General features: G+C 49.8%; 10 protein-coding genes across 10 annotated transcripts; 4 read left to right on the plus strand and 6 right to left on the minus strand.

Annotated features, from left to right (window-relative positions):
- Positions 1-1,157: 1,157 nt before the first annotated feature.
- EI90DRAFT_2212994 (glycosyltransferase family 32 protein) lies at positions 1,158-2,804 on the minus strand. The gene is made up of 2 exons (XM_039052694.1): positions 1,714-2,804; positions 1,158-1,641 (listed from the first exon to the last, which is right to left on the minus strand). Exons 1-2 carry the CDS (start codon positions 2,576-2,578, stop codon positions 1,205-1,207), a joined length of 1,302 nt encoding a protein of 433 aa, XP_038911838.1. The 5' UTR covers positions 2,579-2,804; the 3' UTR covers positions 1,158-1,204.
- Positions 2,805-3,290: 486 nt separating this feature from the next.
- On the plus strand, positions 3,291-7,929 carry EI90DRAFT_3074093 (uncharacterized protein). The gene is made up of 6 exons (XM_039061480.1): positions 3,291-3,330; positions 3,388-4,020; positions 4,077-6,974; positions 7,028-7,123; positions 7,176-7,299; positions 7,355-7,929. The coding sequence occupies exons 2-6, from the start codon at positions 3,574-3,576 to the stop codon at positions 7,603-7,605; spliced, it is 3,816 nt and encodes a 1,271-aa protein (XP_038911839.1). The 5' UTR covers positions 3,291-3,330; positions 3,388-3,573; the 3' UTR covers positions 7,606-7,929.
- EI90DRAFT_3000211 (inositol/phosphatidylinositol phosphatase) lies at positions 7,666-10,807 on the minus strand. The gene is made up of 12 exons (XM_039056309.1): positions 10,709-10,807; positions 10,545-10,657; positions 10,408-10,488; positions 10,079-10,350; positions 9,948-10,025; positions 9,858-9,891; positions 9,462-9,805; positions 9,084-9,404; positions 8,892-9,030; positions 8,562-8,827; positions 8,433-8,499; positions 7,666-8,376 (listed from the first exon to the last, which is right to left on the minus strand). The coding sequence occupies exons 1-12, from the start codon at positions 10,744-10,746 to the stop codon at positions 8,066-8,068; spliced, it is 2,064 nt and encodes a 687-aa protein (XP_038911840.1). The 5' UTR covers positions 10,747-10,807; the 3' UTR covers positions 7,666-8,065.
- A 927-nt stretch (positions 10,808-11,734) lies between these two features.
- Positions 11,735-12,152, plus strand: EI90DRAFT_3074099 (uncharacterized protein; the record flags this gene model as incomplete). The annotated part of the gene is made up of 2 exons (XM_039061481.1): positions 11,735-12,032; positions 12,100-12,152. A coding segment is annotated over one exon (162 nt), but the record flags the coding sequence as incomplete, so codon positions are not given.
- EI90DRAFT_3239535 (uncharacterized protein) lies at positions 12,029-13,189 on the minus strand (the record flags this gene model as incomplete). The annotated part of the gene is made up of 5 exons (XM_039066528.1): positions 12,029-12,165; positions 12,307-12,451; positions 12,478-12,794; positions 12,972-12,983; positions 13,034-13,189. The coding sequence occupies 5 exons, from the start codon at positions 13,187-13,189 to the stop codon at positions 12,157-12,159; spliced, it is 639 nt and encodes a 212-aa protein (XP_038911842.1). The 3' UTR covers positions 12,029-12,156.
- Positions 13,190-14,020: 831 nt separating this feature from the next.
- On the minus strand, positions 14,021-14,922 carry EI90DRAFT_3074105 (Flavinator of succinate dehydrogenase-domain-containing protein). Its single transcript, XM_039061482.1, has 2 exons — positions 14,541-14,922; positions 14,021-14,479 (listed from the first exon to the last, which is right to left on the minus strand). The coding sequence occupies exons 1-2, from the start codon at positions 14,871-14,873 to the stop codon at positions 14,297-14,299; spliced, it is 516 nt and encodes a 171-aa protein (XP_038911843.1). The 5' UTR covers positions 14,874-14,922; the 3' UTR covers positions 14,021-14,296.
- Positions 14,923-14,932: 10 nt separating this feature from the next.
- EI90DRAFT_3074107 (uncharacterized protein) lies at positions 14,933-15,422 on the plus strand. The gene is made up of 3 exons (XM_039061483.1): positions 14,933-14,984; positions 15,041-15,164; positions 15,225-15,422. The coding sequence occupies exons 1-3, from the start codon at positions 14,964-14,966 to the stop codon at positions 15,320-15,322; spliced, it is 243 nt and encodes an 80-aa protein (XP_038911844.1). The 5' UTR covers positions 14,933-14,963; the 3' UTR covers positions 15,323-15,422.
- On the minus strand, positions 15,230-18,380 carry EI90DRAFT_3157163 (quinon protein alcohol dehydrogenase-like superfamily). Its single transcript, XM_039066099.1, has 8 exons — positions 18,319-18,380; positions 18,152-18,264; positions 18,001-18,095; positions 17,850-17,949; positions 17,641-17,787; positions 17,442-17,577; positions 15,508-17,387; positions 15,230-15,445 (listed from the first exon to the last, which is right to left on the minus strand). Exons 1-8 carry the CDS (start codon positions 18,334-18,336, stop codon positions 15,373-15,375), a joined length of 2,562 nt encoding a protein of 853 aa, XP_038911845.1. The 5' UTR covers positions 18,337-18,380; the 3' UTR covers positions 15,230-15,372.
- EI90DRAFT_2213542 (uncharacterized protein) lies at positions 18,361-19,884 on the plus strand. Its single transcript, XM_039052697.1, has 5 exons — positions 18,361-18,578; positions 18,674-18,792; positions 18,846-18,910; positions 18,970-19,528; positions 19,578-19,884. The coding sequence occupies exons 1-5, from the start codon at positions 18,556-18,558 to the stop codon at positions 19,844-19,846; spliced, it is 1,035 nt and encodes a 344-aa protein (XP_038911846.1). The 5' UTR covers positions 18,361-18,555; the 3' UTR covers positions 19,847-19,884.
- A 37-nt stretch (positions 19,885-19,921) lies between these two features.
- EI90DRAFT_3129375 (uncharacterized protein) lies at positions 19,922-24,823 on the minus strand (the record flags this gene model as incomplete). Its single annotated transcript, XM_039064190.1, has 14 exons — positions 19,922-20,978; positions 21,032-21,054; positions 21,104-22,596; positions 22,654-22,887; positions 22,946-23,103; positions 23,155-23,209; positions 23,268-23,469; positions 23,520-23,611; positions 23,666-23,745; positions 23,797-23,890; positions 23,940-24,317; positions 24,386-24,488; positions 24,560-24,689; positions 24,756-24,823. The coding sequence occupies 14 exons, from the start codon at positions 24,821-24,823 to the stop codon at positions 19,922-19,924; spliced, it is 4,167 nt and encodes a 1,388-aa protein (XP_038911847.1).
- Positions 24,824-24,884: the final 61 nt, after the last annotated feature.

Consider the following 24,884-nt stretch of genomic DNA (forward strand, 5'->3'; position numbering starts at 1 on the left):
AGCCAATCTCAACCTTCAGAGTGAATTCAGGGAAGCTTTATTGATCATATCAGGTTTCACCCATCATACTTCTTTGGTCCTTTTCCCGCGAAGACGTGGCAGAGGCCAGGAGAGCCACCACAGGACGCGCAACCCTCAGACACCTTAATGCCCCCCAGACTTGTGTTTATGACATGAAATTCAGGTGGAGCTCCAGAGACCCTGTTCTTGACGTGCGCTAAAGGCACTTTCCAATGTCAGCCATATTTTGCGCAAGTAAGGATAGGGATACATCCTGAGTCCCGAACGATTAGAGGCAAGGGGCTGCATGGCTGCAGCGCCGGCATGATGCCGGCCCACTGGATCGGCTAACTATGAGCCAATCACTCCCACTCAGAGCTTCTCTATCTTTAATCTTATAGCTAGCTTTTCCCCGCTATGCTCCTCATCATGCACTGTTGCATGGCGGCTCTTGCCAACCTAACTGTTTGACATCGAAATTATACTCGGTAGCCTCTTGCCGCCAATGAGCATGAACTCACAAGACACCTGCCATGACTCTAGACCCCGAGTTTTGCAGGACACGCCCTGAGTATTTTTCGGTGCCCAGTGGTATTCGCATTTACCTGCCAATCCGTCAGTGTCACACGTGCTTCAGCATAGTGCTCATGCAGGTATGATGACCCGAAATGGGTATTTGATCAGTGGTCGAGAACGTCGGAAGAACCCAAGCCAAGCGAGCGTTTCTGTGAGCGTGGACTTTTTGATTCGCTGTCAGAACGGTAACCGGGCAAACTTGGCCCACGAGCATTGGAACGCAACATCACCAAGGAGAATACGGCGTTGGGCAGAGAAACTAGACAGCGCCGGGGAAGTGTCGAAGGATCAGCACCACAGGGGTTCAATGCGAAGAACCGGTCCACTTAAAACGGACATGACCAGGAGGGCATGTCGCAGTGGCAACAGGAGAACATTTTTGGACGCTTCCATCCATCATGACCAAATACAGCTGCTTGTGCAGGGTCTAGTGCACTCATCCTGCAAGTCAACCAATCGCGTAGTTGCCTTCTACCTCGCTAGGATTTTGCTCCAAACATGGCACCGCTCCTGTCTTGTACAGGTGCCGTGGTGACGTACATTCCTGGATAGCAAACTCTAACTAGGTGTGCTGTTGAGGTACAGGCAAGATGATCAATAAACTAATCAGCAGTGAAGAATGGATAAGTTAGTTGCGCTCTCTGAGGGCACCAGTGTATCGCCGAAGGAGTAGCCGCTCCACCCAACCATCAGCGGGGAACGGTTTCTCCCATTGGTTGTGCAAATGCACAGCAAATACCTTTCTCAACGTCTTATCCAAATCGCCACCTTCCTTCAGGCTGAGGCCGTTTCCCCATGTCCTGCCGTCTGGAGCGAATGGATCTGGTAATCGATTGTCCATTCGACATGAGCATCCGTCAGAGAAACAGAAAGGGAGAATCTTGAATGGCGGGATGGATGCAGCGACAAGTCGTCGCCAAAGTTTGGAGTAGAGGTATGATCCCCAGTCTGTAGATCCGGGCTTTGGGGGAGAGCAAGTGTGCATAATATGAAAAGCTTCGCAGAGATAGGGCGAATGTTTGTGGAAATGCATTAAGGCGCCGTTTGTGGGCTGGTATTTGTTATCTGAATGGAATCCACCGGCCACCGTGAGATTGTGCCAGAAGGGGGGAGAATGGGGGCACAAAAATAACGTACCGTAACAATCCCATTGGGTGACAAACTCGTGCTCCAAGAGCGGGTTCAGATCTCGTGTCAGGAGCGAGTCCATGTCGATCCAAATTCCACCATGAGCCCATAGGACTAGCAACCGGAGAAGATCACTACCGATCCATGTTTTCTGATCGCTAGACTTGAGTAGTGGCGAACCGTGCAACGGTGTTCGATGAGCTAGGGTATCGACTTCCACCGTGCGGACTTCGAACGCTTCCGGATAGGCGGCGAGGAATATGGCAATTCGAGGACGCGTCATTAAGACCGAAGCGTCATCCGTCCATATAATCAGTGTAGATTCACGTATGTTTTGGGTGGCGAAGAAAGATTTCAACGTCCATTCATGACGCTCATCGAAGGGTAGAAGGTCTGATGGCCAATACGTATGATAATTTGTCCGCTCTGAGCGTGGGAGGGAAGGGGAGCCGTGAGGAGATGGAAGCGGAGAGGGTATGGTTCCGGCAAGGTTGTAACAGTCCATGTTATGGCGCAGTTGAAGACCACTTTGGACATCATACGTCTTTGGAGCGCGGGCGAGAGTAAAGTTATATTGATTCCCATCAGCATTTAGGCGCTCTGGAGAGAAGCACCCTAACAATGGCTCAATTTTCGTAACTCCTTGACGGATCCATGGTCGTGAAATTAGCGATATTTCGAAATGAAGTTCCCATCGATAGAAAAACCATAATAATGCAAGTATAATGACCAACAATGGATATTTAATCAGTGGCCGCAAACGGAAGAGCCAAAGGCCAAGCAAGCGTTTCCGTGAACGTGGACTTTTTGTCAATTCGCCATCAGAACGGTACGCGGGCAAACTTGGCCCACGAGTGTTGGAACGCAACATCATCAACGGTGCTGAGCAAGGAAATCTCTGATGCACTCAAGAAGGTGTCTTGTGTGTCCAACGGGCCGATTTGCGCATGGGCCTGCTAGTAGTGGGCTGAGGATGACGTTGAAGATGGGAGCGTAGGGTTCGGCAACACCCGTATTCCCACACATCTGTGTGGTTCGAGCGGAAAAACTTTCCCTGCTCACAGAGCACCCGAAAGGCATTACCTATATATTTGATGATACTTCAAGGAACCAACGAATTCTTGCCATTCGCGCAAAACATGTGGTGCCTTGGCCTGTTGCAAATTGTGGTTTTTTGGTTTCTTCGAGCGGCGCGGCGGGTTTCAGCGTCGACGCGAAGGCTCGAGCTGCTTATTTCTTTGGCCTGAAATGATCCACTCCGGTTCACTTCCTGGGAAAGGAATGTGTTATAGCGCTCATACGGGAAGCGTAAACACGTCAATAAGTAATGCTGATGTTGATGGACCAATATTGGGATAACCCCTGGTTGCCACCTTCCAAGGTGGTGTCTGTTGAGGACGTGTGTCAAATGCTCAATAAAAATTCAGGGTTTGAAGGCATGAAACCACGTATCGCAGTAAGCATCGCGATCGGCCAGCTTAAACTGTGGGTGATGATCGTGTGGGTAGTATCCCCGCGTACGCTTTATCATTTTCCCACACGATAAATTTGGCCAATTCAATGAATCACGATAAATCACGTGCAGCAGAAGACGGTAACGAACCCACCCTCGACTTGAGATTCTCCGTGAGCTTTTTTCATTTTTCGTGCCTTCGTACCTTCTCTTAGAATTGTCTGCTGTAGAATCCGCAGTGTAGTTGGGGTCTAGAGATATAGGACGCGTCCAGCTGGCTTCTCAGTACCCTCTTCATTGACCCTCTGATTGTGCAGGGATCCCCCTGACACATCACCTGCATCGAGGCTACGTTTCGTGCCGTACACCGTCTCCTTGTTGTAGCATCACGATTCTCTAATTTCTTTTTATCGTCCATGGCTTTTGCCACGCGACGACGCCCTCCAGCGTTGGATACAGCAATTGCTTCTTACCAGCCAACCCAATATGCTTCTGACAATCCTGTACTGAGTGACCCGAGTAATCACTCCGCTGCGGGACCATCCAGATCTCGCTCTCCAACAGGAAGAGGCGTTGCTGTAGTTAATGATGAGAACGAGCCAGTTGTTCCCTATCCTGCGGAGGATGATCAATTTTCACCAGCTGGAGACGACTTTGTGCTTGCCATGCACGATTTTGTTCCTGTTGCTGCCAACGTTCAGTGCCTTAGTTTTCGGGCCGGACAGGTAGTTCGCGTCCACAACCGTGATCCGACAGGATGGTGGGATGGAGAGCTTGAGGGGCGACGGGGGTGGTTTCCAAGCAACTATGTCAGCGCTCAAGCTACTGGGTCCACTCACTCTCCACCATCTCGCCATAAAAGGGTAAGTGTAACTTCCGTTGTTGATCCAAAGTAACCCTAACTTTACGCAATTCGAAGTCTCGCATCCGCCATCGACACCACCTTAGCCGTGATAAGTCATTGCGCTCTTCAAATTCACGCGGGAAACATGCTCAGACATCTCCCTCAGAGGACACGCATGGCGTTCCTGCTGTTCTGGTTTCTCTAGTCCAAGCTCTTTCTCTTCTCCAAAACGCCGTGACCGCGCGCCGCATAAATCACTTTCAGCCTTCTACAGCGTGTGTAATATCATGCGTTCGCTCAGTCCTTTCCGCCACCGACTGTTTAGGACGGGACTCTCCGGCATTGGCTCAGTTTCCAAAACTCGCTTCTGCTCGCAAAGTCGTCCTGACCGATCTCGCGAAGCTGGTAGCTCAAGCCCGGAAAGCATCTGAGTTCGTGGCTCCAGATGATGAGGAATTAGATTTCGAAATTGGCGAGATGATGAGCATTGGGGAGACTGTGTATCTGCATGTCCGCATGTTTCTAAACGTAGCCGTGGATTGTGGACTTCAGCTTCCAGAGAGAAAGGGATCATCTCCTGTAGAAGAAGCGTACGAGCGAGCGATAGCTGCCTCAAACCGCCCCCCAGGCGACGACATTGTCCGAGGTCGGCGATTGAACGACGATCGGGATGCGTCCTCGTCTAAGTTGAGAGCAAGAAGTATGGTTGACTTCCGAAGATCCCGAAGTGCCCTCCCACCCAATTCCCCCTTATTCCAACCATCCGATCCCCAGCCTCCCCCAATTCCCTCAAGTGCGAATACCTCTGATGCTGAACAAACCCCTGGGTATGCCTCACATGGGTTCTTTCGTAGAGCCCCTAGTCCGAAGTCGACGCACAATAGTGGTTCATCTATGTCTTCGCTAGGAGCTGATGCTGACGCCGATGCGGCCGTGAACTGGCCAGCTGGGCCCACGTCCACCCCACAGGTTCTGGTCACACTTCGAACCACACATGATAGATTACTATCGATCATTGCTGCATTCATTGGGCATGTCCATTCGCATTCACAAAGTGCGCACGCATCAAGTAAAGGGCATCTAATAGAGATGACTCGCGAGACTGTCGACCAAGTCCGTCAACTATTAGCGCTTGTTGATTCCGTCATGGCTACTCCTGAGGTTGTAGAACAAAAGCCGAGAGAGTTCATGCAGCTTGAGTCGGCTAAGTCGAATCTATTCGCGTACACTTCATCACTAGTGGATTCGATCCGGGCAATTACATCCTTGCGTGCCTCAGAGAATGAGGATGAAGAGAAAGGAACATGTCTCCAAGCTGCAACGGGCGCTTTGCGTGCTGGTGCCGAGTGCGTGACAAGCGTTAAGCTGTGTCTCAGTAGGCGTATAGGAGAGGAGCCATTCACGATTTTTGTCCTTCCGCCACCTTCAACCGATCCTCATCACCCACCAAGAGCCGGTAGTCCAACAGTATCTATTCCCTATTCACGATATACCACATCTACGTATGGTGAAACCATTGATGGACCATACGGACCCTCCCTTATCGGCTCTGTCAATAACCACATAGCCACGGATCTTCCTGTGGTACAACATGATACAGAACCTCCAAGTTCCCTGGTGGAAGACCCTACTCTTCGTCCGACTCGTGATCCCTCTTCCGATGCCGGGCTGAATGAGACAAAGGGCCAGGTTACTCGGGATTCATTGGAAGCACCCCCGTCTGTTGGGTCCCGCGGCTCAAGGACTCCAGTCACTGTCAAATTTCCCCGTTCGGCACCGAACATTGCTATCAAGATTGATGATGTTCCTGTTCGTGTGTCTGCAGAGTACATCAGTAGCGACGATGTGGATTCAGGCTTCGTGTCGCAAGGACGCCAAAGCTTCGAGCCACTTGCTGCCCCGCCAAGACCAGATTCAGCTGTTTTATCGGACTCCGCTCGCCCAGACCATCCACCTCGCAGCCTCTTGGAGGCGAAAATGGAGATGGGTGTACTGCCAGCGCTTCCTTCGTCTTCACCTACAATCGAATCGGTCGACGAGGCATCTGTGCCTACGGAGATTGAACTCATGCGCAAATCCGACGATCCTGATGCATGGCTTATGATGTCTAACTTTGATTCAAGGGATCAGGCCCTGAACGCGGACGGCACGCTCATCGGCGCCACGCTAGAAGTTCTAGTTGAAAAGATGACGCCTGCTCTACCCACACCCGACTCATCTTTGGCTGCTGCGTTCTATCTTACCTTCAGACTCTTTACCACCCCCGACGAACTTCTCACTGCTGTCATCAGCCGTTTCTCTATTTCACCCCCCAATCCTTCGATGCTGACTCCCACCGAACTTCGGATGTGGCACGACCGGAAGCTCGTTCCCGTCCGTGTCCGGGTGTGCAATCTTCTGAATAAATGGCTTGAACTTCACTGGAAGCCAGAGCAAGATAGCGTTGTCATTCTCAGACTGAAGGACTTTATCCAGGAAAAAATGGTCAGCGCGTCGAACATCAGCGCCCATGTCAAGCGCATCGCTGACGTGTTAGAGAAACGCGAACAAGAGGCCAACGATGTGGCAAATGGACCAAAAGCGCTCAACCGTGCCAAGTCGAACGACCGATTGAAGCCGCGTCAAGTGCCACCTCCTGGTTCAACCTCTAGCGGTGTCCCACCTACACCCGTCATGCATAGGACCCTGCACAATAGTTTGATCAAGACGAACTTCTCGGCGATTTCAATCACCGACTTTGATATCCTTGAGCTTGCGAGGCAGTTGACTCTCATCGAAAGCCGTTTATACTGCGCTATCAAGCCTGAGGAGTTGCTGGCCTCTGGCCAAGCCGGTGTCAGACCGGCCGATTCTGTGAGGGCTGTGACTAGTCTCAGTACTTCTATCACAGGTTGGGTGACGGAATGCATTCTGAACGAGTCCGATACAAAAAAACGTACCGGGTTATTGAAGTATTTCATCAAGCTGGCTGACGTGAGTGGACTAGCGATGTGCTGTAGCGACTCGTCTCAAACATCTCGTCACAGCGTTGTTTAAACCAGCTGAACAACTTCAGTACGTTGCGGGCTGTAATGGCGGCTCTTGACTCGTCAACAATTTCTCGTCTGACGAAAACATGGGCGGTGAGTAGCTTCAAGTGTATTTACATGCGCTCTCAAATACCGATCGCTTTAGGGCTTGTCCTCGCGGTCGAGAACTATGATGGATGCCCTTCGCAGGGTTGTAGATCACTCCCGGAACCACGCCGAGTATCGATCACGGTTACGCGCCCTTACTCCTCCGGTCATTCCTTTTCTCGGTAGGTGCTACCCTCATCTTTTTGATTTCCGTCTTGAGTGTGCCATCTGTATTAGGTATTTATTTAACAGACATTATTTTCTGTCGTGATGGGAACCCCCAGAGCCGTGCTTCCCCCCAGGACCCAAGCCGAACACTGCTCAACTTTCACCGTTACCACCAACTAGCCCGAATTGTTCAGGGTACGTGCACGCTCCATGCCTGGTGCCGACCTTCGCGCGTTTACTACTCCTTATCTATCCAGATATGCAAAGATTCCAGCTTCCATACAATCTGGTCGAAATCCCCGAGGCCCAGAAGTATTTGACTGCTATGTTTGGCGACGTATCCAAGGGTAACGGAACTGATTTGCAAGATTTGTACCGGCGAAGCCTTCTCGTTGAGCCTCGTCAACTTCCAGATCACCAAGAAAAGAGTAAAGATCTTTTTGGGTGGGGGCGTCTGGGTGGATCGTCATGATATATAAGAGTGATTTCGGGGCTTGGTTTCTTTCACATCTTTTTTATGCCACTGCTGTCTGTATCATTATTCTTTCGAGGATGGACATGGTTCTGTAGCTTCTCACTTTCGTCCCTAATTGATCATACCTTTGGGTGTATGTACTACTCTAATGGCTTAATGCATCGGTTGCATGAATAGTCACAGCGAGTTCAAAAACAGGTCCCATTATTGAGCAGAGCAAAACGGGTGCGTACCAATAAATTATGGATACTGATATTAGCGGAGGAAGGGCCAATAAAGCAGTGGAAAACTAATTAGAATATGACTTAGTCTGTGCGTTTTTTAAGCCCCATCTCTATTTCATCAGCCCTTCCCCGTCGATGCTGAGCCCCAGAACCAGAGAACGTCCCTCCCAATTTGACGCCCCGTTTCAGCAGGTGATCGTGGAGACCAAAGGGAATGGTAAATCCAGTGCCCTTCCTGCCACTCTTGTAGCCAGGCCCTTCATAGAAGATAACTTCGTTCGGCGGGTTGAGTCGGGGCCATTGCACGTACTCAACCCCATGGCCGAGAATGTACACCAGCGAAATGGTGATAAAAAGAAACCAGAAAAGGTTGTAATAGTAAAGAGAATACTCTAAGAAAATGACGCAACCCTGAGTTTAGTGCATAGTGAGGGAAAATATGACTGACTCGACTGGCGTGGAAGAATCATGCCTGCGAACACCATGAAGATTGAAAAGAACAAAACGTATGGCATCTGGAACGAAAGAAAAGAAGAGTGAATTGAAATTGAGGACTCTGAATGCACCGACAACTCACGGCTTGGGTGACAAGCGGTCTGCTGTCAGTGACCAGAGCTAAAGCCATGGCAGGCCCTTTTCTCGGAATCCAAGCTCCAGAGAACAAATCGAGGGCATCTTGCCGATGTCCATCGAAGTAATTGTTCTTGAGGTATCGCACAATCGAATTCTGCCCGTCTTGAATCAAACCCTGCTTCGTTCGCTTCCCAGTTCGAGTATAATCGGTCTTCAAAGCGCCAGTGCCACTGTACGCCTTTGAGATGTAATCTGCATGATCGGCCCAAACTGCGGTCGGAGACGACAATGATGAATCGTGTGGGATAGCGGCATGGGAAGATGCACAAAGTACCATTTCTAAAGACCTCCATGAAATCTTCATGATCGTCCAACGACTCTTTCTCGCTTAGAACACCTATCGAGCGTAACTGCATCGTAAGAACCTCCTTCGCAAGAGCCGATTGCACGACGTTGGTCCGGTCCAAACAATCCTGGTTACCCATCATCAGAAAAATCCCTGTCTCCGGAGTTCGGAACGTCATACCATGCAGTTAGTCCTAACGACCCCGTTCTGCTGCCGAACAGGAGCCGAACTCGTATCGCTAACCCGGCAGTAACCAATCTCTTCCAGTTGATCCCGGAGTCTGTCGATGAGCGACTTGATTTTCTCAAACTTCATCCCTTTCGTCTCCGTGGCAAAATCGTAGTACTCGTAGCGGACATCAGGGAGCTTGCTGTCGCTTACGACTCGTTCGTATGCCTCCTTGACAGGTTTTTCATGACCCTTCTGCTTGACGAGATTGAGAAGAAGTTGTTTTCCGTAGACTTGCAGTTGTTCGCGAATGTGAAGCCTAAAGGCGACGAGCTGATTGAAAGGGATGCGTGAGCATGCATTTACAGAGGTGCTAAAAAAAATTCATACAGTGTCACTCTTCTCCATTATCTGCAAGTCGGGCTTGTATCGCAAATTGTTGATTTCCGCCCAATAGAACGGCGCACTCCCTCTGGTCTGCACAAAGCTCATTCGTGTCGTACCCTTCACCTCTGTTAAACCACCGTATCCGTAGGAGCTCCCATTCTGGGACGCAGCATCGTCCTCATCATCAATGAAGATGATTTGCTCGGTCTCATTGTAATTCGCTACGTGGCCTTCTGAGTCAATACCCCGGGTGAAATAACGAGTTCCAGCACGGTAGCGGGATCGGCGGGAGATGAGGACGAAGTTGAAGGGAATACGGCCGATATGTAACTGGCGCATTTCAAAAGCTGACATGGAATGGTAAGAATGATACCCTTGAGTAGAGCGCCACGCACTCACACCCATACATGACAGGAAGGATGAATTGACTCAGCTAGAAGTTGGATTGGGTTAGTTATATCAGAATGCGGAGGGAAAGTATCCACTGACATCTTGCGATGAATTTGAAGTCGTGATGTCGATAAACCGAGACTGGATGTACTTGTTCCAAAAGAAACGATCATCTAACTAATACCAAACTCAACATCATCCCCATGGACCTCATGTTCGCAATAGCTCACTGTCTCCCACAACGCCTTCCCTTCACTGGGCCTCAATGCTTGAGCCTGAAGTGAACGTGTCAAGTCCCATCCGTAGCTAAACCACAACACACTGGCGGAAAGATGATTTTCCACCAAGCCAACGAGGTGTCGCTCGACGGGATGCGAGATAAGAGTGTTGGCACTGGGTGTGGCAATCGGCAGAACGCGGAATTCGGTGGCAAGGTAAATGGTATGGCCATTCATCCTACCCCTGGCGGGAGAACGGCCGGTTATTAAGACCAGATAGTCCGCTGGGATGAAAGATCTTCAGAACGAGAGAGAAAAGGGGACAAGAAGTTAATGAGTACTGGTTGTAAGGGGCAATATCCCCATGATTCCGTAAACGGTGAGCGCATGGAAAGACTTGGAAGGTGTAGACACGCTGGAATCTGTGTGGGATAAGTTAAGTCAAAAAGAAACACACAGACGTATGTATTCCACTTACCACTTAGCGTGATCTCAGCAGAGTGCCTTGATATTACAAGCGACTTGCTGAACGTGTCAGCATTTCCATTGGAATCCGTAGGCTCGAACAAGTATACGTCTGGAGTAATGTATCTGGAAATCGAGATTCAGGATGTGTTCATTACGATACACCGACATTCTTACAAATTAAACGATTGATGAAGAGCCTTGGAGGACGCCATTACAATTGCGGAAGGAGTGAGGAATCCGTGCCCCGACCACACGCCAAGTGGCAAAAACAGCACTCCGGTGTCAACATATGTCAATAAGTGTTGGGCCTAATATTATTATTCAACTCGTCTGAGCAACGCCCACCGATTAGTTCAGCATGAGCGATTAATGGGCATGGTTTGGATGAGCTTCCCCCAAACATCGACACTCGTCGCTTTGCCCGTAGCCGCCTTAAGATATAGCAATCCAGAATTCGGAAAGCACCGCATCCCATTCGATCTGCGAAGTCGAGTGTCGCTCAGTGGGTACCATGGTAGTCTGATCAGCTGAGTGCTGTGGTTTTTTCTCTTTTTTCTTTCCCTACTTTTAGAGGCTGGGATCTTGCCACAATTTGGCCTGCCTCAACTGAATGATTAACCTTTAGGGTTCCATTTCCAGCCAGTCGGCTTTTGATGGTCAACGCGCTTCATCTCAGGTCAATTCCACCACCGACCGCCCCTGTCCTTCCTCATCTACGGTGTGTGGTTACGGGTCGCGTGCCATTGCCCTTGCCAGTCGTTGTCTATTCCAATAGAGGCTGGTAACCTGCTTACAGGAGTCGTTGGCCGTCATGGCCGGCCTTCGCCATCAACCCAGTGCGGATTAGCATATATTTGCATACGGTTATATTTTGAAAGCTCTGGAGGCTGGTATCCTGCCTAATTCAGCACTACACGTCATTCCACCACTCCAGCATGCTAGTTCTGAAATAATACATGTTTATTCCCGCTACTCTACAGCGGGTCCTGTAAATTTAGGCCCCACGCTGTGCACTGGGTCCTCTGTAACCAAAGGTCCTCTTTTCCCATTACTAGAGTGCTTGCGCTTCGCACTTCACTTGACTCTGCACAGCCCTTGTTTCCTTTCACCTGTCCCAGCATGAACCTATTTCTATTTTTTTTTTCAGTTTGTTTCGCAAATATAAGTACAAGTAGGCTATAAAGGCATGTGTTTAATTGGAATGCAGACATCTGACAAACACAATCCAATTTTTCCAGTCATTCGGAGTCTGGAATCATTTAAAGGCAAAGTGAAAAAGAAGGTGGTATGGCGACAAATCACAGTGGAACCAGCATATGCCTTCACGGACTACCGTGCGCAAGGACAGACGATGGAATACCTGTAGTCAGACATAGGAACATCACCAAGGGGCACATTGACACCTTTTAATGCATGGGTGACATTGTCACGTGCAAGAGGAAGAAAATGCATATGGTTGAACCGAGATTTTAAGGACAAGAGCCGAGTGGGAGCGGAAGGAAAGTAAAAGAAGAGAAGGGACAGGATGACGTAAAAGAAAGCATGTAAAGAAAAGGAAACAACCCAAAAGGGAAGATGATGACAAATTTTCAGCGTCGCCAATTGCGTAATATCGGGAGTGGTTAGTGACTCTGTGTGCAGAGTAATGTCACGGAAAAATAATTCGAAAAAATTGAATGGCTATCCAAAAAAAGTCACGTTATTGTGTGCGCGTGACTCGCACAGCCTTTTCGGAAAAGGTTGCGCCGACTCTTGTGCCTAATGGCACTCACTTCACTGCCTATGCTTTTCTCAACAGCGCTCCGGAAATGAACAATAGTCGCCTTCACAGCGGCTTCCTCATTGATGCGCCCGCTGTTCATTTGGCATCTCCACCGGTACCATGCTGCTCCACTTACGGGCCAGGTTCGGATGTCGCTGTATTAGATTCGGTTTCTTCGTACCTAAGACCAGTACCATTCCTCCTCCTTCCATTGGCGATCTTCTCTTCCGTCAAGGTTCCTTCCTCCCGCGAGTCGTCAGTGGGGAGTTCGTCGCCACCCCCAAGGTGGACAGGGTGGAAGCATCGATGAACTCTTTTTTCTTTCACGGACAATTCGAGGGATGAAGGATCCTCGTATGAAGAGTACGGAAGGGGGGAGGAATCGAACTGGTCTTCAGGACGAAGAAGGCGAACTTCACAGCGAGTGTGCATCTGCGGCATCAGAACCTGGCTTGGGAGGCCAATGCTGCGGCAGCGGTGGGGAAACCAGAAGAGAAACTAGACACACCAATTAAGATGTCACTGTGCGAACGATTGTTGTTTATTTCTGGAGTCGAATTTAGAAAAGCACACCCTGTGAAGTGCGAACGCAACGTATTGTTGAGCGCCATGAGAGGATCCGAGAGGGGGGCGAGAAGTAGAAGGAAAGGCAGCTGAGCAAATGAAGCGACTTACATGAGCGCCAAACTTGAGATGAGACGGATGTCAAGAGCGGCGGAAGATGGAGCGATACATACAGAAGCATTTCCATACTCAACTGATCGATAATTGGCAGCCTGCGTGCCGTCGGAATCGAGGGTGATGCAGTTCCCGATGAAAATGTGAGAGCGAACGCTTGGTGGTAACCTGGGTTTGAATGGAAGCCAATGACAGAAGGAGAGACTGTGAGGCATGATAGTTGGGGAAGTGGACGGACGTTGAGACGCGTGGCCGCCCAGTAGGTAGTTGCGGCGGATGTGAAGGGAGTGAAGGCTATCTCAGTTGGGTCGAAATGGAAGTGAATGACGGAGGAAGACCCGGGGGGTCTGCCACTTGGACTGAGAGTGCACCCAAACGGTGAGAGCAAGGCTTGAGGTGGACGCTACCGATGTTGAACGCATCCCGTCAGTGACACGAACACTTTTTTCGACTCCACGGGTATGTGTACCGCTGCGGGCGATCACTGGTTCACGCTTGCCACTGGCGTATACCAGGCTGCAGTGCGTTCCTTTCACCCACAACTCCGCTCACTACCTACACCCCAAATCGGTCTCCCGTCGGGATTCTCATCCCGTCCACGAGTCGCTGGAAGAACTTCTACTGCCCACCTATTGCGGGACCGGTACAGGTCCTACTTTAGTAGAGGCTGGGATCCTGCCTAGTACAGGTCACCGCACGATTTCACGACGTACACGACAACGTGGCCCGTTTTGAGTTGGAAGATGTCGGGTACGTACTTACGCTTCCACTTCTACCGCCACTGCACCTCCCAAAAAGGTGCCTTTTCAATCGACAGCCCTTCAGTGCTCTTGATGACGTCAACAGTACTTCTGTGCTTAGTCCCAAGGATTCTGAAAACGACACAAGGACGACGCCGAGAGTAGCAACAAACCCTGTGGTTACGAATGTGACTTCAAATGTTCAGAGTCCGTCTCAGTGCTGTCGTACTCTTTCTTCGTGTACATAACGTTGCTCCGCCCAAATTCAAGTCATGGTTAGTGGATTGGATCCAGAATATATTGTTATGAAGTCATAGGGGCCGGAGTCCTGCCTAGGATCCAGACTGGTCACTACTGTTACGGGCCGAGACTATCAGGAATACGCTGCTCATTTGCCTAGCAATGCAAGGAAGCCGGGGGGTGACCGAAGTTCCCATGCCTTGTATATTGCGTACATAACTGTTATGCGCACAATACAAATGAAATTGGTCGGAAGGTAGCGAATGTGCAATGCCCAGCTCGTTGGACACCAATACTTCGACCAGCAGCCCCCAAGCCAATGTTACGGCCGATTCAGCGCAATCACACGTTCTCTAATGGCCGCCGGTCCAAATGTGGGAGCTCGGGCATCCGCCGCACCACCCTCCCCTCATTCCTGGCGTGGACACGCAGCTTTTCGAGAATCCTAGTACCAGCCCATCGTGACGGAGGTGGCTTCTTGTCAATCGACCAATAATAGATGTCCCAGTCAGGTTCATCCATGAGCTAGGTGGTAACGGTAGAGCGTGAGCCCCTTACAGAGGAGAGTAGTGGGGTATACGCTCACTTTATCAAATTCCTCGAGTTCGGCGCGAGTCATAGTGGTAATGTGCTCTTTAGCGAATGTGCTGAGCAATAAGTCATTTTCCAGAGTCCCTCGCTTCCTGGATTGATAGTTGAGGCGCGCTCTCAGAGAATCGAGTGACTCGTTGGGCCGGGGGATAGGGTGAGGCAAAAGACTCTCATCAATTTGATCTGTCTGAATGAACTTATCCGAAGAAAGCGGTAGAGGAAACGGGTCTCGAAAATCCTTCTCAAAATTTTGACACGAGAACGAGAGGCTTCGATGACCGCCTAGGACAGGCATCCGAACAAGTCGCGCGAGCCTCTGTGTCGACATTACGATCGTGTGCAAGAGCGGGAATACATGATGGAATTCCCACAATCACGCGTGCAAGACCGGAACATTTTTGGCCTAGACTGAAGAGCCATGAACACACCTCAATCGATGGTACGCAAGTATAGAGACCTGCTATATTATCCATGACTACAAATTTATTCACCTAGGCAATAGGGTGGGGTACCCTCTTGATTGCCGGTGTTGGTTCTTTCTACTTTGCAAAGAAAGAAATAGACGAGCGCCGCAGGTTGCAAAGAGACGCAGGTGTCCGGCCCACAGAGAAAAAACAGTGTTCGCTGCATTTCTTCGTTGATTCCCTCACTTATGCAACGGAGTAATGTTCTGATGTAGGGTATGAGAGGTTAGATGACCCTCCAGCGGAGCCGGCCACCCCAAAATCCAGTAACGCGACAAATCCACCGCCCAACGGATCTGCTTCAATAAAATAGCGAACCCCATTAACCCTGTCATGATTACAAAGGCTATACATTGACTACTTTTACTGCCGCCTCAATCTCAGCGCCTTGGCTTGATCCATCATATATGCAATTGATGATCTATTACTATCACACCTGTAAGTCGAATCAGCTAACCCGACCCCCGGACGTCAGCGGAGTGATGTATACAAACTTACAATGCTGCAATATTCTTCTGATAATCCATGACGCTCTTCTGAACCGCCCTGAGAACGCCGGCGTGCTCCAACGAATGCTCCCTCAGGAACCGCCCATGAATGCCTAGCAGTGCATTGATCCACAGCAAGTCAAACTCCATGTGCGGACTCCTTTCCGCATGCGAAGCAACGAAAGAAAGCAGGTTTGGGACATATATACGTGGGAGCTGGCGCACTAGAAGCGCAATATCCTCTGAAGGGATAGCCTCGTACACCCGCTCAATGAGGGACTTTTCATTTAGCCGGAAAGCCATAACGAGTGCCTTGAGATGTTCTTTCTGGCTGAGAACTTCCAAGATGTTTTGGGGTGTGATGTCAATGTCAAGGTCGAGAGGTTCGAACACGATCCCCTCGTCAAGAGAGTAGATGAGTAATCCTTCTGTGGATGCAGCTGCCCATGATCCCCCAGTAGGGGAGAAGCGTATGCATTTTGTTCGTATATCCTGTCTGTATCGCCGTTTTGAGAGATCACCCCGCTGTGCGCCAGGCAAGGTGGGGTTACGACGATCCTCTAGGTCACTTTCGTCCCCTCGATCGTACATCAGGTCGCCGCCCTCTTTCTTCATCCGCCGATAGTCCAGAAAATCCTGCGCTCCATCGAGGGAAAGGTTCTCTGAGATTTGGAACTTCTTGAGCATGACTCCCTCTTGTACATTGTACATGACCACATATTTACTGTTCCCCCCCGCAATGACGCATGATCCATCCACAGTGTATGCTACACTGGTGAAGTACTTGTTAACGGAATTATTCGCTGCCGTGATGCGATCGTCCTGCATTCTCCCACCAGAGATGTCACGCCGTCCTTCTATCAAACCGGTTTGTCTGCCATCTACAGTCTCCCAGAACGTAATTTGGCCATCGAGGGTGGCAGCAGCAATCTCCAAACCATCAGGTCTGAAAGCGACGCAGAGTACGTCTGCGTTGAGCAGGAAAGGCTGGACATTACGGGTTCGGGTAAAGACATTCCACAGGCGAACCGTCTTATCCCACGAGCCACTCACAAGATAGTTGCCTGTTGGTGCAAATGCAAGTGCATTGACAGGGGCCTCGTGACCTGTCAACACATCGAGTAACTTGCCTGTCTGGACGGACCACATGAACACCTCGAAGCTGTCAGCCGAACCAGCCACGACGACCTCGCCGGAGGGGTCAACAGCCAAACTGGAAAATTGGACCGGAGTAGGAGAGGTAAAGGTGCGAAAATTGCGATATCGAATGAGGTCGAATGCGCGAACAGTGCCATCTAAGGAAGCAGTGAACAGAACCTGACCCTGTTTTGCAAATTCGACAGAAGAAATAGAGGAGGCGTGATCGGAAAAGGTGACAAAGCAGAAACCCGAGTTCACATTCCATATCTTGACTTTGCCATCGTCGCCTCCCGTTGCAATGTGCTGGCCGTCACTTGAGAAGGAGAGTGTATTCATGTCAAAATAATGACCCTGCTGTTTGAGTATGTAGGATTCGGACTGCCATTCCCACACCAGCAGTTGACCAAGCTTTGTGGCCCCCAAAGCGAGCCATTCACCGGAAGGATTTATCGTTAATGACGAGATTTTGTCCTGGGATATGCTGAGGGTGTGAATATTGGTGAAGGATGGCATTTCCCAGAGGCCAAAGACACCCGAAGAAAAGCCTGCCACAAGCATGTTGGTGCGTTTGTGATATGCAGTGGAAACTACCTTGGCTAAGTCGAACCAATATCTCTCGCTCAATCTCCACCGGTTTTTGAGTAAGAAATCCTCGTCTTCAGGGTCCGGGATTTCCAGGGTTTCCCCATCTTCATCATCGTACTTTCCTCTCCACACAACCACCGCGCCATCGCGGGTAATTGTGTAAATCTAATTGTAGATATGGGAAGTCGTGGCTATGGATCCATTGTGCATTCTCCATACCTCTTTGTTGCCATTAGCAAAGTACGCGCTCACAACTGCATCGCGATGGCTCGAGAGCATTTTCGGGTACAAGCTCTGATTGAACTCTAAGGGATGAATTCGTGCAGTCATATCCCTTGAAGCCGATAAAAGGAATCTGACATGATATGGAAATTAGCATGTGCAAATCACAGGCAAGGCCGAATTGGAGAGGAGTGACCTCGAGTCATCTGACCAAGTTATGCTCAGTACGTCGTCGTTATGTTCCCTGTACGTGTGGTGTAGCTCGAAAGGTGCGAATTCGCGGACGAAGAGATTAGGAGTCTTCCAAACTTGGACATGTGCGCCGTGGGTGACGGCAAAGTACCTTAGATTAGAAGCATACCACCCAGTCTGACATTTTGATTTAATCCGCGAAAAGATACATACTTTCCATCGGGTGAGAATGCAACGCACTTGACAGGCTTTTTGAGGTTTATGCGATGAAGTACAACAGCCTTCTTGACATTGACGAAAATTGCTTTCCCGACTATAGCATGCTGTCAGTAACTAAGCGAACTTTGCATTGAAAGAGTCTCACTCTCATCCACACTTATGAGGGTTTTGCCATCGGGGCTCAAAGCAATTGCGGCAATGTCCCTTTGATTTTGGAATGGAAACGTAAATGATTTGTTGCTGTTGGAGGCATCATTACTTAACAGCTCAACCGAGGGGTGGATCGGTGTGCTCACTTCACCAAATCAAATACTGAAATACGATTGCCCACGGCGCTGAACACAGAGTTTCCATCTGGTGTGAATACGATGTTTCCTTGTTTGTATACAGAACCACAGAGATTCAGAAACTAATAGAACCATGCTTTGACTGTGAACTGGAGCAAGGAAACACAAATGCCAACCTTGAAGCTGGCCTTCATGGAAGTTTTTCTTTGGGACGGTGGCCGGCTTTGGCCGAGTGTCACTTTTGGTTCCGCCACCGATTCCAAACCAAGGCCCCCTACATTGTTTCGCACACACTCTCGCATTAAGCGTATAGTTTTTCCCCGCATCTTCACCAATGATAACTCGCATGTCTCGATCTACCATTACATCACCCACGACTCTCAATTTCATGGGGATCGGACTCTCGCACGTCGATGGCAAGCCATCACCGTCTCCGGCAGGTACACTTTGCTCATAATCGCGCCCTTTAAATGCAGGAGCGCGCCAAGTAATAGCCTGCCTTAAGCCGTCTGTAAAACGTCTTATTCTTAGCCATAATGACATTGGAGACTATGGTTCCATTGCTCTATTGGAGTATCTGTGCTCAGATGCTGGAAGGAGAATCGAGCTCCTCTATTTAGATTTCAATGGAACCGGTCTTGGAGACATTGGTAAGGGAAAATCTCGCACTCATGGGCTCCAGTACTTAGACAGGAGCCTTCAGGCCTTCGAGCTGTGTCGTCATATATCCGTGGGAACCCCACGCTCGAGGTCCTTCACCTGCAAAATGTAAGGCTAGGATTCAGGCGCAACGTACGTGTTAGTGGATCTCACTATCTAGAATTTAGAACCAATTTACTGGCAGCCAAGATGTAATCGCTGACTTCACAGAGGCGTTAAATGAGTCCCGAGTCTCAGGCCTGTCGTTGGCGGGGAATCCTTCATTATCAGACAACCTTTCGAAAGCGTTATTTCCTAACCTCACTACCCCACATCTTCGAACACTGGACATATCTCTCGTTAGTCTTACTTCAGACTCTGCCCCTTTCATCATTAATTACATTCAATCACCTCGTTCCCGGCATCTTCGGGAATTAAGATGCAATGGTAATCGACTTGGTCCATCCCTCCGGAATATCGTTCGAGCAATAAGGGATCAGAATTTCTCGCTTGAAAGGCTAGAATTCTTCGCCAATTCTGGCGCCGGCGTTCCGCTAGCAAACGGTGACGATCGCCCATCGGATGAAGAAGGGGATGATCCAGATTTGTATCCATTGACAGCAATGTGGGCAACTTTGAAACGATGTCGAGAGAGAAATACATTTCTCCGCTCAACAACAGAAACCGAGGCGCTGCGATTGCTCGTTGTCACGCGATGTATGTTGTTCGGGTCCCACAGGACACGAGGTACAGTCCATTACGATTCTTACTCAAGAGGATACCGATCATTCCCTAGAACAAGTTCGTACGGTTACTTGGGGTGATCTTCCCGCAGAGCTTAAGCTTGAGATACTCTCCTATATTGCCCCAAATCTCTCGCCATCTCAACGTATCCATGTCACATCATATGCAGCCGACGCCACTACACTTCCACCGCTTGATAGGTTGCCAACCCCTGGCAAAGCACGACCGTCCAAGGATGCCACACGGTCCTCATGGCTTCATAGGATGGAATCTGACCATTTTGATGTAACGAATGATACATTAGTAAGGTATAACCATTAGGATGCAATGACTGGGTGTGCTATGGTTTGTGTCCAAAGTTTTCATGCAAACAAGAGCCTGGCTAATATTCAAAGATTACTGTTTGGTGGACGACGAATCGAACCTCTTCAACAATTTCCTCGCCTCGCTGCTGGCACGCCGAACGGGACTAGATATATACCCGCTATCACCTTCCTTAATGTCACCCTCATTACCAGACGGTGGATTACTTGTTGTATCTAATGTTGGGATTGCATCCTTACGCCGACGTCCTAGCACATTCCAGTTACCGGTGAGAGTTGCTAAGACGGCACCGCCGACGCTAGGAGGACCACTGGTGTAAGTTGTGGTCGTGGGTAATGCCTTCGCTGACATGGTCCTCTTCCGATTGCGACTCAACAATAAATTTGGTGCACCATCAGATGCAGAGTCACCAGCTGGGGTGTTGGCCCCGCTCCCATCGCCCATTTGATCACTTCGAGGGGCGTCGCCGGGCGGGGAAGGAGGGGAGAAGGGTGAAACTAGCGGGGAGGCAACGCGTTTGGGCGAAGAGTGGTTTTGTGCATTAGTAGAAATAGCGATTGTTGGTGCACCTTTCGTGGAGGATTTGGAGGACGACTTCGCAAAATGCGTGGGAAGACCCGAAACGCTAGAGGACGCATTGGATCGAGTAGGGGAAGGCCGAGTTCGGTTGCTCGTGATTGCGGGTTTCATAAGGGAATGAGAATGACCGGACAGAGTTCGACTTCGTGCTGGAAAAGACGTCAGAGGTGGGGGAGAAGGTTGGGGAGAGGAGTCCGGCGGTGAATTCACTGCATCCGGAGAAGTTGCTTGCGCAAGCAACTTGGACAGCGATGATGGCCCACTGACTGGGCTGGCGGCGATTCTCGGCGGAAGAATTTTAGGATGCGGCGGTGACACGATTGGCGCAGGATTAAGCATTGCCTCCTGCAGAGGAGAAGGGTCAGCTAGGGGAGATGGAGGGTTGGGAGCACTTCGGGAAGCGTTGCGGTTGCGACCTTCGCTTTTCATCTTCTCGTTAGCCTCATTGGCCGACGCCGGGAACGGCGTTGATACTGCGCGGCGCTGAGAATGGTTAGGCTGGGCGTACTCCTCTACTTCGAGCATGAAATACTTGACCCCGTTTGCCAGCCTAGAACAAACTGTTAACTCCAATATCACTCTAGTTACAATGCCGAGACATACCCATAAGGGTTTGACAATGGGTTCTGAATCGAAGCGATCAGAACAGCAGAACACCGTAGGAACGTAACACACCTTGCTATCCACGATCGCTTCCGTAATGGATATAATACGAGCCACGTACCACTCTCTATTCTCCAGCTGGGCAGAAATTTGGGGGGACGGTTTGAGGAAATAATGCGGAAACGAAACTGCATCACCGCCATTAGTGACAAGTGGGCGCAATGGCCTGGCATACACACCATTAAAGGCGGCCCATGGTCGAGAAACCGAGTTCCGCGTGGGCAGGAATAATGCTAAATCCCCTTTTCCAAAATTGCGGAACGATATCTTTCCCCGTGCTCTCTCACGGTATTCTTTACACTGTTTTTGCCATTTCCTGATAGTGCTGCCTGCTTTGACGATTGTCTCGTTGAAGACTTCCAGATCGAATTGCTTTAGAATCTCGATGGAAGCAGTAGGGTCGGACCAGTCGATTGGGGACGCATATGCATTGAAAGGATCCAGTCCAAACGCATCAGCATTTTGACCTTTAGTGTTGAGACTAATAGTGGATTCTGCAAGTGCCGCGTGACGAGCAGACGCCTTCGACGCATGAGCCAAAGTTTTCTGTGTTGAGGCAAGGAGCTGAGCATTTGTGTCACGGAATGACACCGCGATCTCAAGCAGATCAGACAACATATGATTCGCAGCAGTCCGGCGGCGAGTTTGATCCTCGGCAACTTCCCTCAGTTGAGCCATCTCGTCGCGAAGGGATGCCTGAACCTGAAGCGCATCGTTAAGAGCATAGTTTGCTCTCTCCAGCTCTTCCTGCAGACCAGCGACATCCGCCCGACTAACGTCAAGTTCCATCAGAACTTCTTTCAACTCATTCTCCCTACTTTCTAGAGTTGCTTGTAGTTCTGAGAACTGATGCTCGAGGACAGCACGATCACCATCAGCTTCGGCGATATGATCCCTCAGTAACCGATCCGCTTCCATAGTCTGAGCTCTGAGGAGACGATCTTTCTCCGCGGTCGCCTCGTTCAGCGCGCGGAACGCCTCGTCCCCTTCAGCACGTGCGAACCGGACCTGTTCCTCCAAGTCTTCCCCTTTTAACCGCGCCTCTTCAAGGTTCTTCAATGTCTCGACCTGCTCCGCCAAGACCAGTTTCAGGCGTTCGTCGCCGCCCATCTGCACCCTTCGCATTTCCTCAGCCGCTGCACGAACCTGCTCAAGCTCCTTGGAAAGCAGGTCGACCTCTTTTGCTTTCTGCGTAGCGTCAGCAAGTGCACCGGAAAGCTTCTTGGCCTGCTCCTCCGAAGAATTGACAAGCTCAGCATGACGCGCTTCCAAGGTGTTGCGGGCTTGAGACTCGCATTCGTGCAGCTTCTGGACGGAATCAATTTCTGCCTCCAGTTCTGCGATGCGCTCTTGGTTCTGACGGTCAATGATGTCGCGTTCGCTTTGCAGTCGACGGAGGGATGATGCAGCAGCCTCCCTCTCCTCAACCAGTGCTTGATCTGATACGAATTTAGCTTCCTGGAGTTCTCGTAGTTGCTCGAATGCTTCCGACGCGTCACTGGCAGCTGAAACACAGGTGCAAGTCAGTATAGTAAAGAGCGATGACTAAAAGATGGACTCACTTCTCCGTTTTGAAAGAACCAATCTATCCGTTGTGAGAACTGATCTCTCGATCAGTTTGTCGAATTCCGCCCCAAGATTCTCCATGCGTGAAATCAACTTTTCCAATGCTGCCCGCGTTTCCCTCAAAGGATGGCCAACGGGCTGGTCCGCAGCACCTTCATTCGGCGACGATGAACCATATATCTCCTGAATGGGAGTCGATCGCTCGATCTGGCTGATGGTCTCTAAGAATACTGAAGGGATGATTGTATGTCAGGTTTGCGCTGAAAACAGTGGAGCGTCACCACGTACTCGTGAGATCTTCACGCGTCAGCGAAAAGACATTCTCGGTGTGACCAGTAGTAGTGACCTCCATAATGGGGGTCGGCTCGTCCATACCCTTAGACTCAAAGGGAAGCTGTCCATGTACGTCGCCGCGGTACAGCTGCCGCCGTTTGCGTTCATTCGAGCTATATAAATATATTAAGAAATCCCTTAACATGATTCTGGGATGAGCTTACGTCAACCTAGCCATAACCTCGGCTATTGCTCGCGCTCGTTCTGCAAAAAATTTACCTGGGTGTTGCAAACATCATTCGCTATTCTCCCCTCACCAACATAGATCATCACGTACTAAACTCCTTTCTCCGGACAATTTCAACTAACGTTGCACCATATACATATAGCATTTGGTGCAATCGTTGCAGATGTACGAAGCCTCCCTTTCCTCGTAGTTCTGTCTCCAGGTTCGTGAGAGTCGCTGGGAGTTCAGCGAGGGTGGACTGAAGGAAGGAAACTTGACGGAGTACAGTGAGAATATGTGCCACAGATTGGTTCTGAAGCGATGTTCACTAGGGATGGACATTTGCAAGAAAGGGGCACATACGTAGATGGTATTAATTTGTTCGATGATGGAACGAATCGAAATCTCCAATGACGTCAATTGGTTAACCATCGAGCTGGACATAGGATCATTGCCTTGATGACCATTAGAACAGCAGTACAAAGGGAAACGGGAACGCGGCAACTGACTCAAGAGGGAGGAATGCAATTCTCGTAGCCGCGCTAAATTATGGGTTGCACGTTGGTGTGACGGCTCTGCCTGTTCACAGCTGGAATCGAGCACGTCAATTCACAAAACACCCCATTGGACAAATACCTACAAAGTGCGGGAAACCATGGCTCGAATCTCATCGGCGCCAGAAGTGAGTGCACGCATAGATTGTTGAGCGTTGAAGAGTCTCGTAGAGAGATCCTCTGCAATCGGAATGAGCAGATGCAGGTTGATGCAATGAGCCTAAATCACCGTGAATCTTCGCGCAAGAATCCGCAACAATTCTCATCTTGACGTTTGAGACGTAGTCCCCTAGCATCCTTTCTTTTAGCCCTGCCTCTACATCCCTGCGCACAGCAGGGGAAAGGAATTCGGGGTGAACGCGAATTTTAGAGATGACTTCGAGATCAAAATTGTGATTACGCAAGAGTTCAGCTTGTCGGTCCAACTCTTTGGTTGCAATAGTATCAAAATTTTCAAACACTCCCGAAAGGGAGAAAACGTGTGAGTCTAGGTTGGCCGAGGCCACCTTCAGTGCATCGACCTGGTTCGAGAGCTGAGATAGGATAGCGGGAATGTAATTTAGGTGTTCCTCGGCAGACTTCAGGATGACATCGGGGGAAGGGAATCCTGTGTTGTGTGCAAGTTCAGAGGGTTAGATACTCAGAGAATCAAGACTGAAGGCAAGCCAGTGGTACCTTGAAGGGGTGGCTTGATAGCAAGGGGTATCTGGAGCTCATGAATGACCTCTGACAGCTCGGTATCTAAAAATAAGTACTCTCTGTTAAAAACATAAATTGTCTGAGAGCCATAGGTGTCAGTCACCAGTCGCATTCATAAATACCAGGGGCAAGCATTGGATCGGAACTCACATCGTCCTGTGCACCAGCGAGCTGTCGGATATTCTCATCCCTCAGCTGTTTCCCGTCAGAAAGAAAGCATATTAAAGAAGGTGCATCGACTCCGGTTATCTCTGAGAGGAAAGATTTGAGATTGCCATTGCTGGACAAATCATCGCAACGAGTCTGAAATGAGCCATACAAAGCATCGATAACACAGGGCGCTTACATAGAGATGTCATATAATGTGGTCTGAACTTCGAACTGGCGACCATCCTCCGCAGTGCATATTAGCATACTCAAGCGTGATGGAGGTAACCCCTTCCAGGAGGTGCGTGCGACGCGTTTGGCTCAACTG

Source organism: Cantharellus anzutake, assembly GCF_015039405.1.
Source record: "Cantharellus anzutake strain C23 chromosome Unknown EI90scaffold_57, whole genome shotgun sequence".
Lineage (NCBI taxonomy): Eukaryota > Fungi > Basidiomycota > Agaricomycetes > Cantharellales > Hydnaceae > Cantharellus > Cantharellus anzutake.

Coding starts and splice junctions, on each gene's coding strand:
- EI90DRAFT_2212994 (XM_039052694.1), bottom strand. CDS start 2,578: ATGATGTTGCGTTCCAACACTCGTGGGCCAAGTTTGCCCGCGTACCGT. Junction 1,642..1,713: donor CACCCAATGGGATTGTTACG/GTACGTTATTTT, acceptor GATTCCATTCAG/ATAACAAATACCAGCCCACA.
- EI90DRAFT_3074093 (XM_039061480.1), top strand. CDS start 3,574: ATGGCTTTTGCCACGCGACGACGCCCTCCAGCGTTGGATACAGCAATT. Junction 4,021..4,076: donor CACCATCTCGCCATAAAAGG/GTAAGTGTAACT, acceptor CGCAATTCGAAG/TCTCGCATCCGCCATCGACA. Junction 6,975..7,027: donor ATTTCATCAAGCTGGCTGAC/GTGAGTGGACTA, acceptor ATCTCGTCACAG/CGTTGTTTAAACCAGCTGAA.
- EI90DRAFT_3000211 (XM_039056309.1), bottom strand. CDS start 10,746: ATGGCGTCCTCCAAGGCTCTTCATCAATCGTTTAATTT. Junction 10,489..10,544: donor TGCTGAGATCACGCTAAGTG/GTAAGTGGAATA, acceptor TATCCCACACAG/ATTCCAGCGTGTCTACACCT. Junction 8,828..8,891: donor CATGGAGGTCTTTAGAAATG/GTACTTTGTGCA, acceptor CTCCGACCGCAG/TTTGGGCCGATCATGCAGAT.
- EI90DRAFT_3074105 (XM_039061482.1), bottom strand. CDS start 14,873: ATGTCGACACAGAGGCTCGCGCGACTTGTTCGGATGCCTGTCCTAGGC. Junction 14,480..14,540: donor AACTCGAGGAATTTGATAAA/GTGAGCGTATAC, acceptor GTTACCACCTAG/CTCATGGATGAACCTGACTG.
- EI90DRAFT_3074107 (XM_039061483.1), top strand. CDS start 14,964: ATGAACACACCTCAATCGATG. Junction 14,985..15,040: donor TGAACACACCTCAATCGATG/GTACGCAAGTAT, acceptor TTATTCACCTAG/GCAATAGGGTGGGGTACCCT. Junction 15,165..15,224: donor GCCCACAGAGAAAAAACAGT/GTTCGCTGCATT, acceptor GTTCTGATGTAG/GGTATGAGAGGTTAGATGAC.
- EI90DRAFT_3157163 (XM_039066099.1), bottom strand. Junction 17,788..17,849: donor GCATTCTCACCCGATGGAAA/GTATGTATCTTT, acceptor TTCTAATCTAAG/GTACTTTGCCGTCACCCACG. Junction 15,446..15,507: donor CAGAAGAATATTGCAGCATT/GTAAGTTTGTAT, acceptor TTCGACTTACAG/GTGTGATAGTAATAGATCAT.
- EI90DRAFT_2213542 (XM_039052697.1), top strand. CDS start 18,556: ATGGCAAGCCATCACCGTCTCCG. Junction 18,911..18,969: donor AGGTCCTTCACCTGCAAAAT/GTAAGGCTAGGA, acceptor TCTAGAATTTAG/AACCAATTTACTGGCAGCCA. Junction 19,529..19,577: donor CGGGTCCCACAGGACACGAG/GTACAGTCCATT, acceptor ATCATTCCCTAG/AACAAGTTCGTACGGTTACT.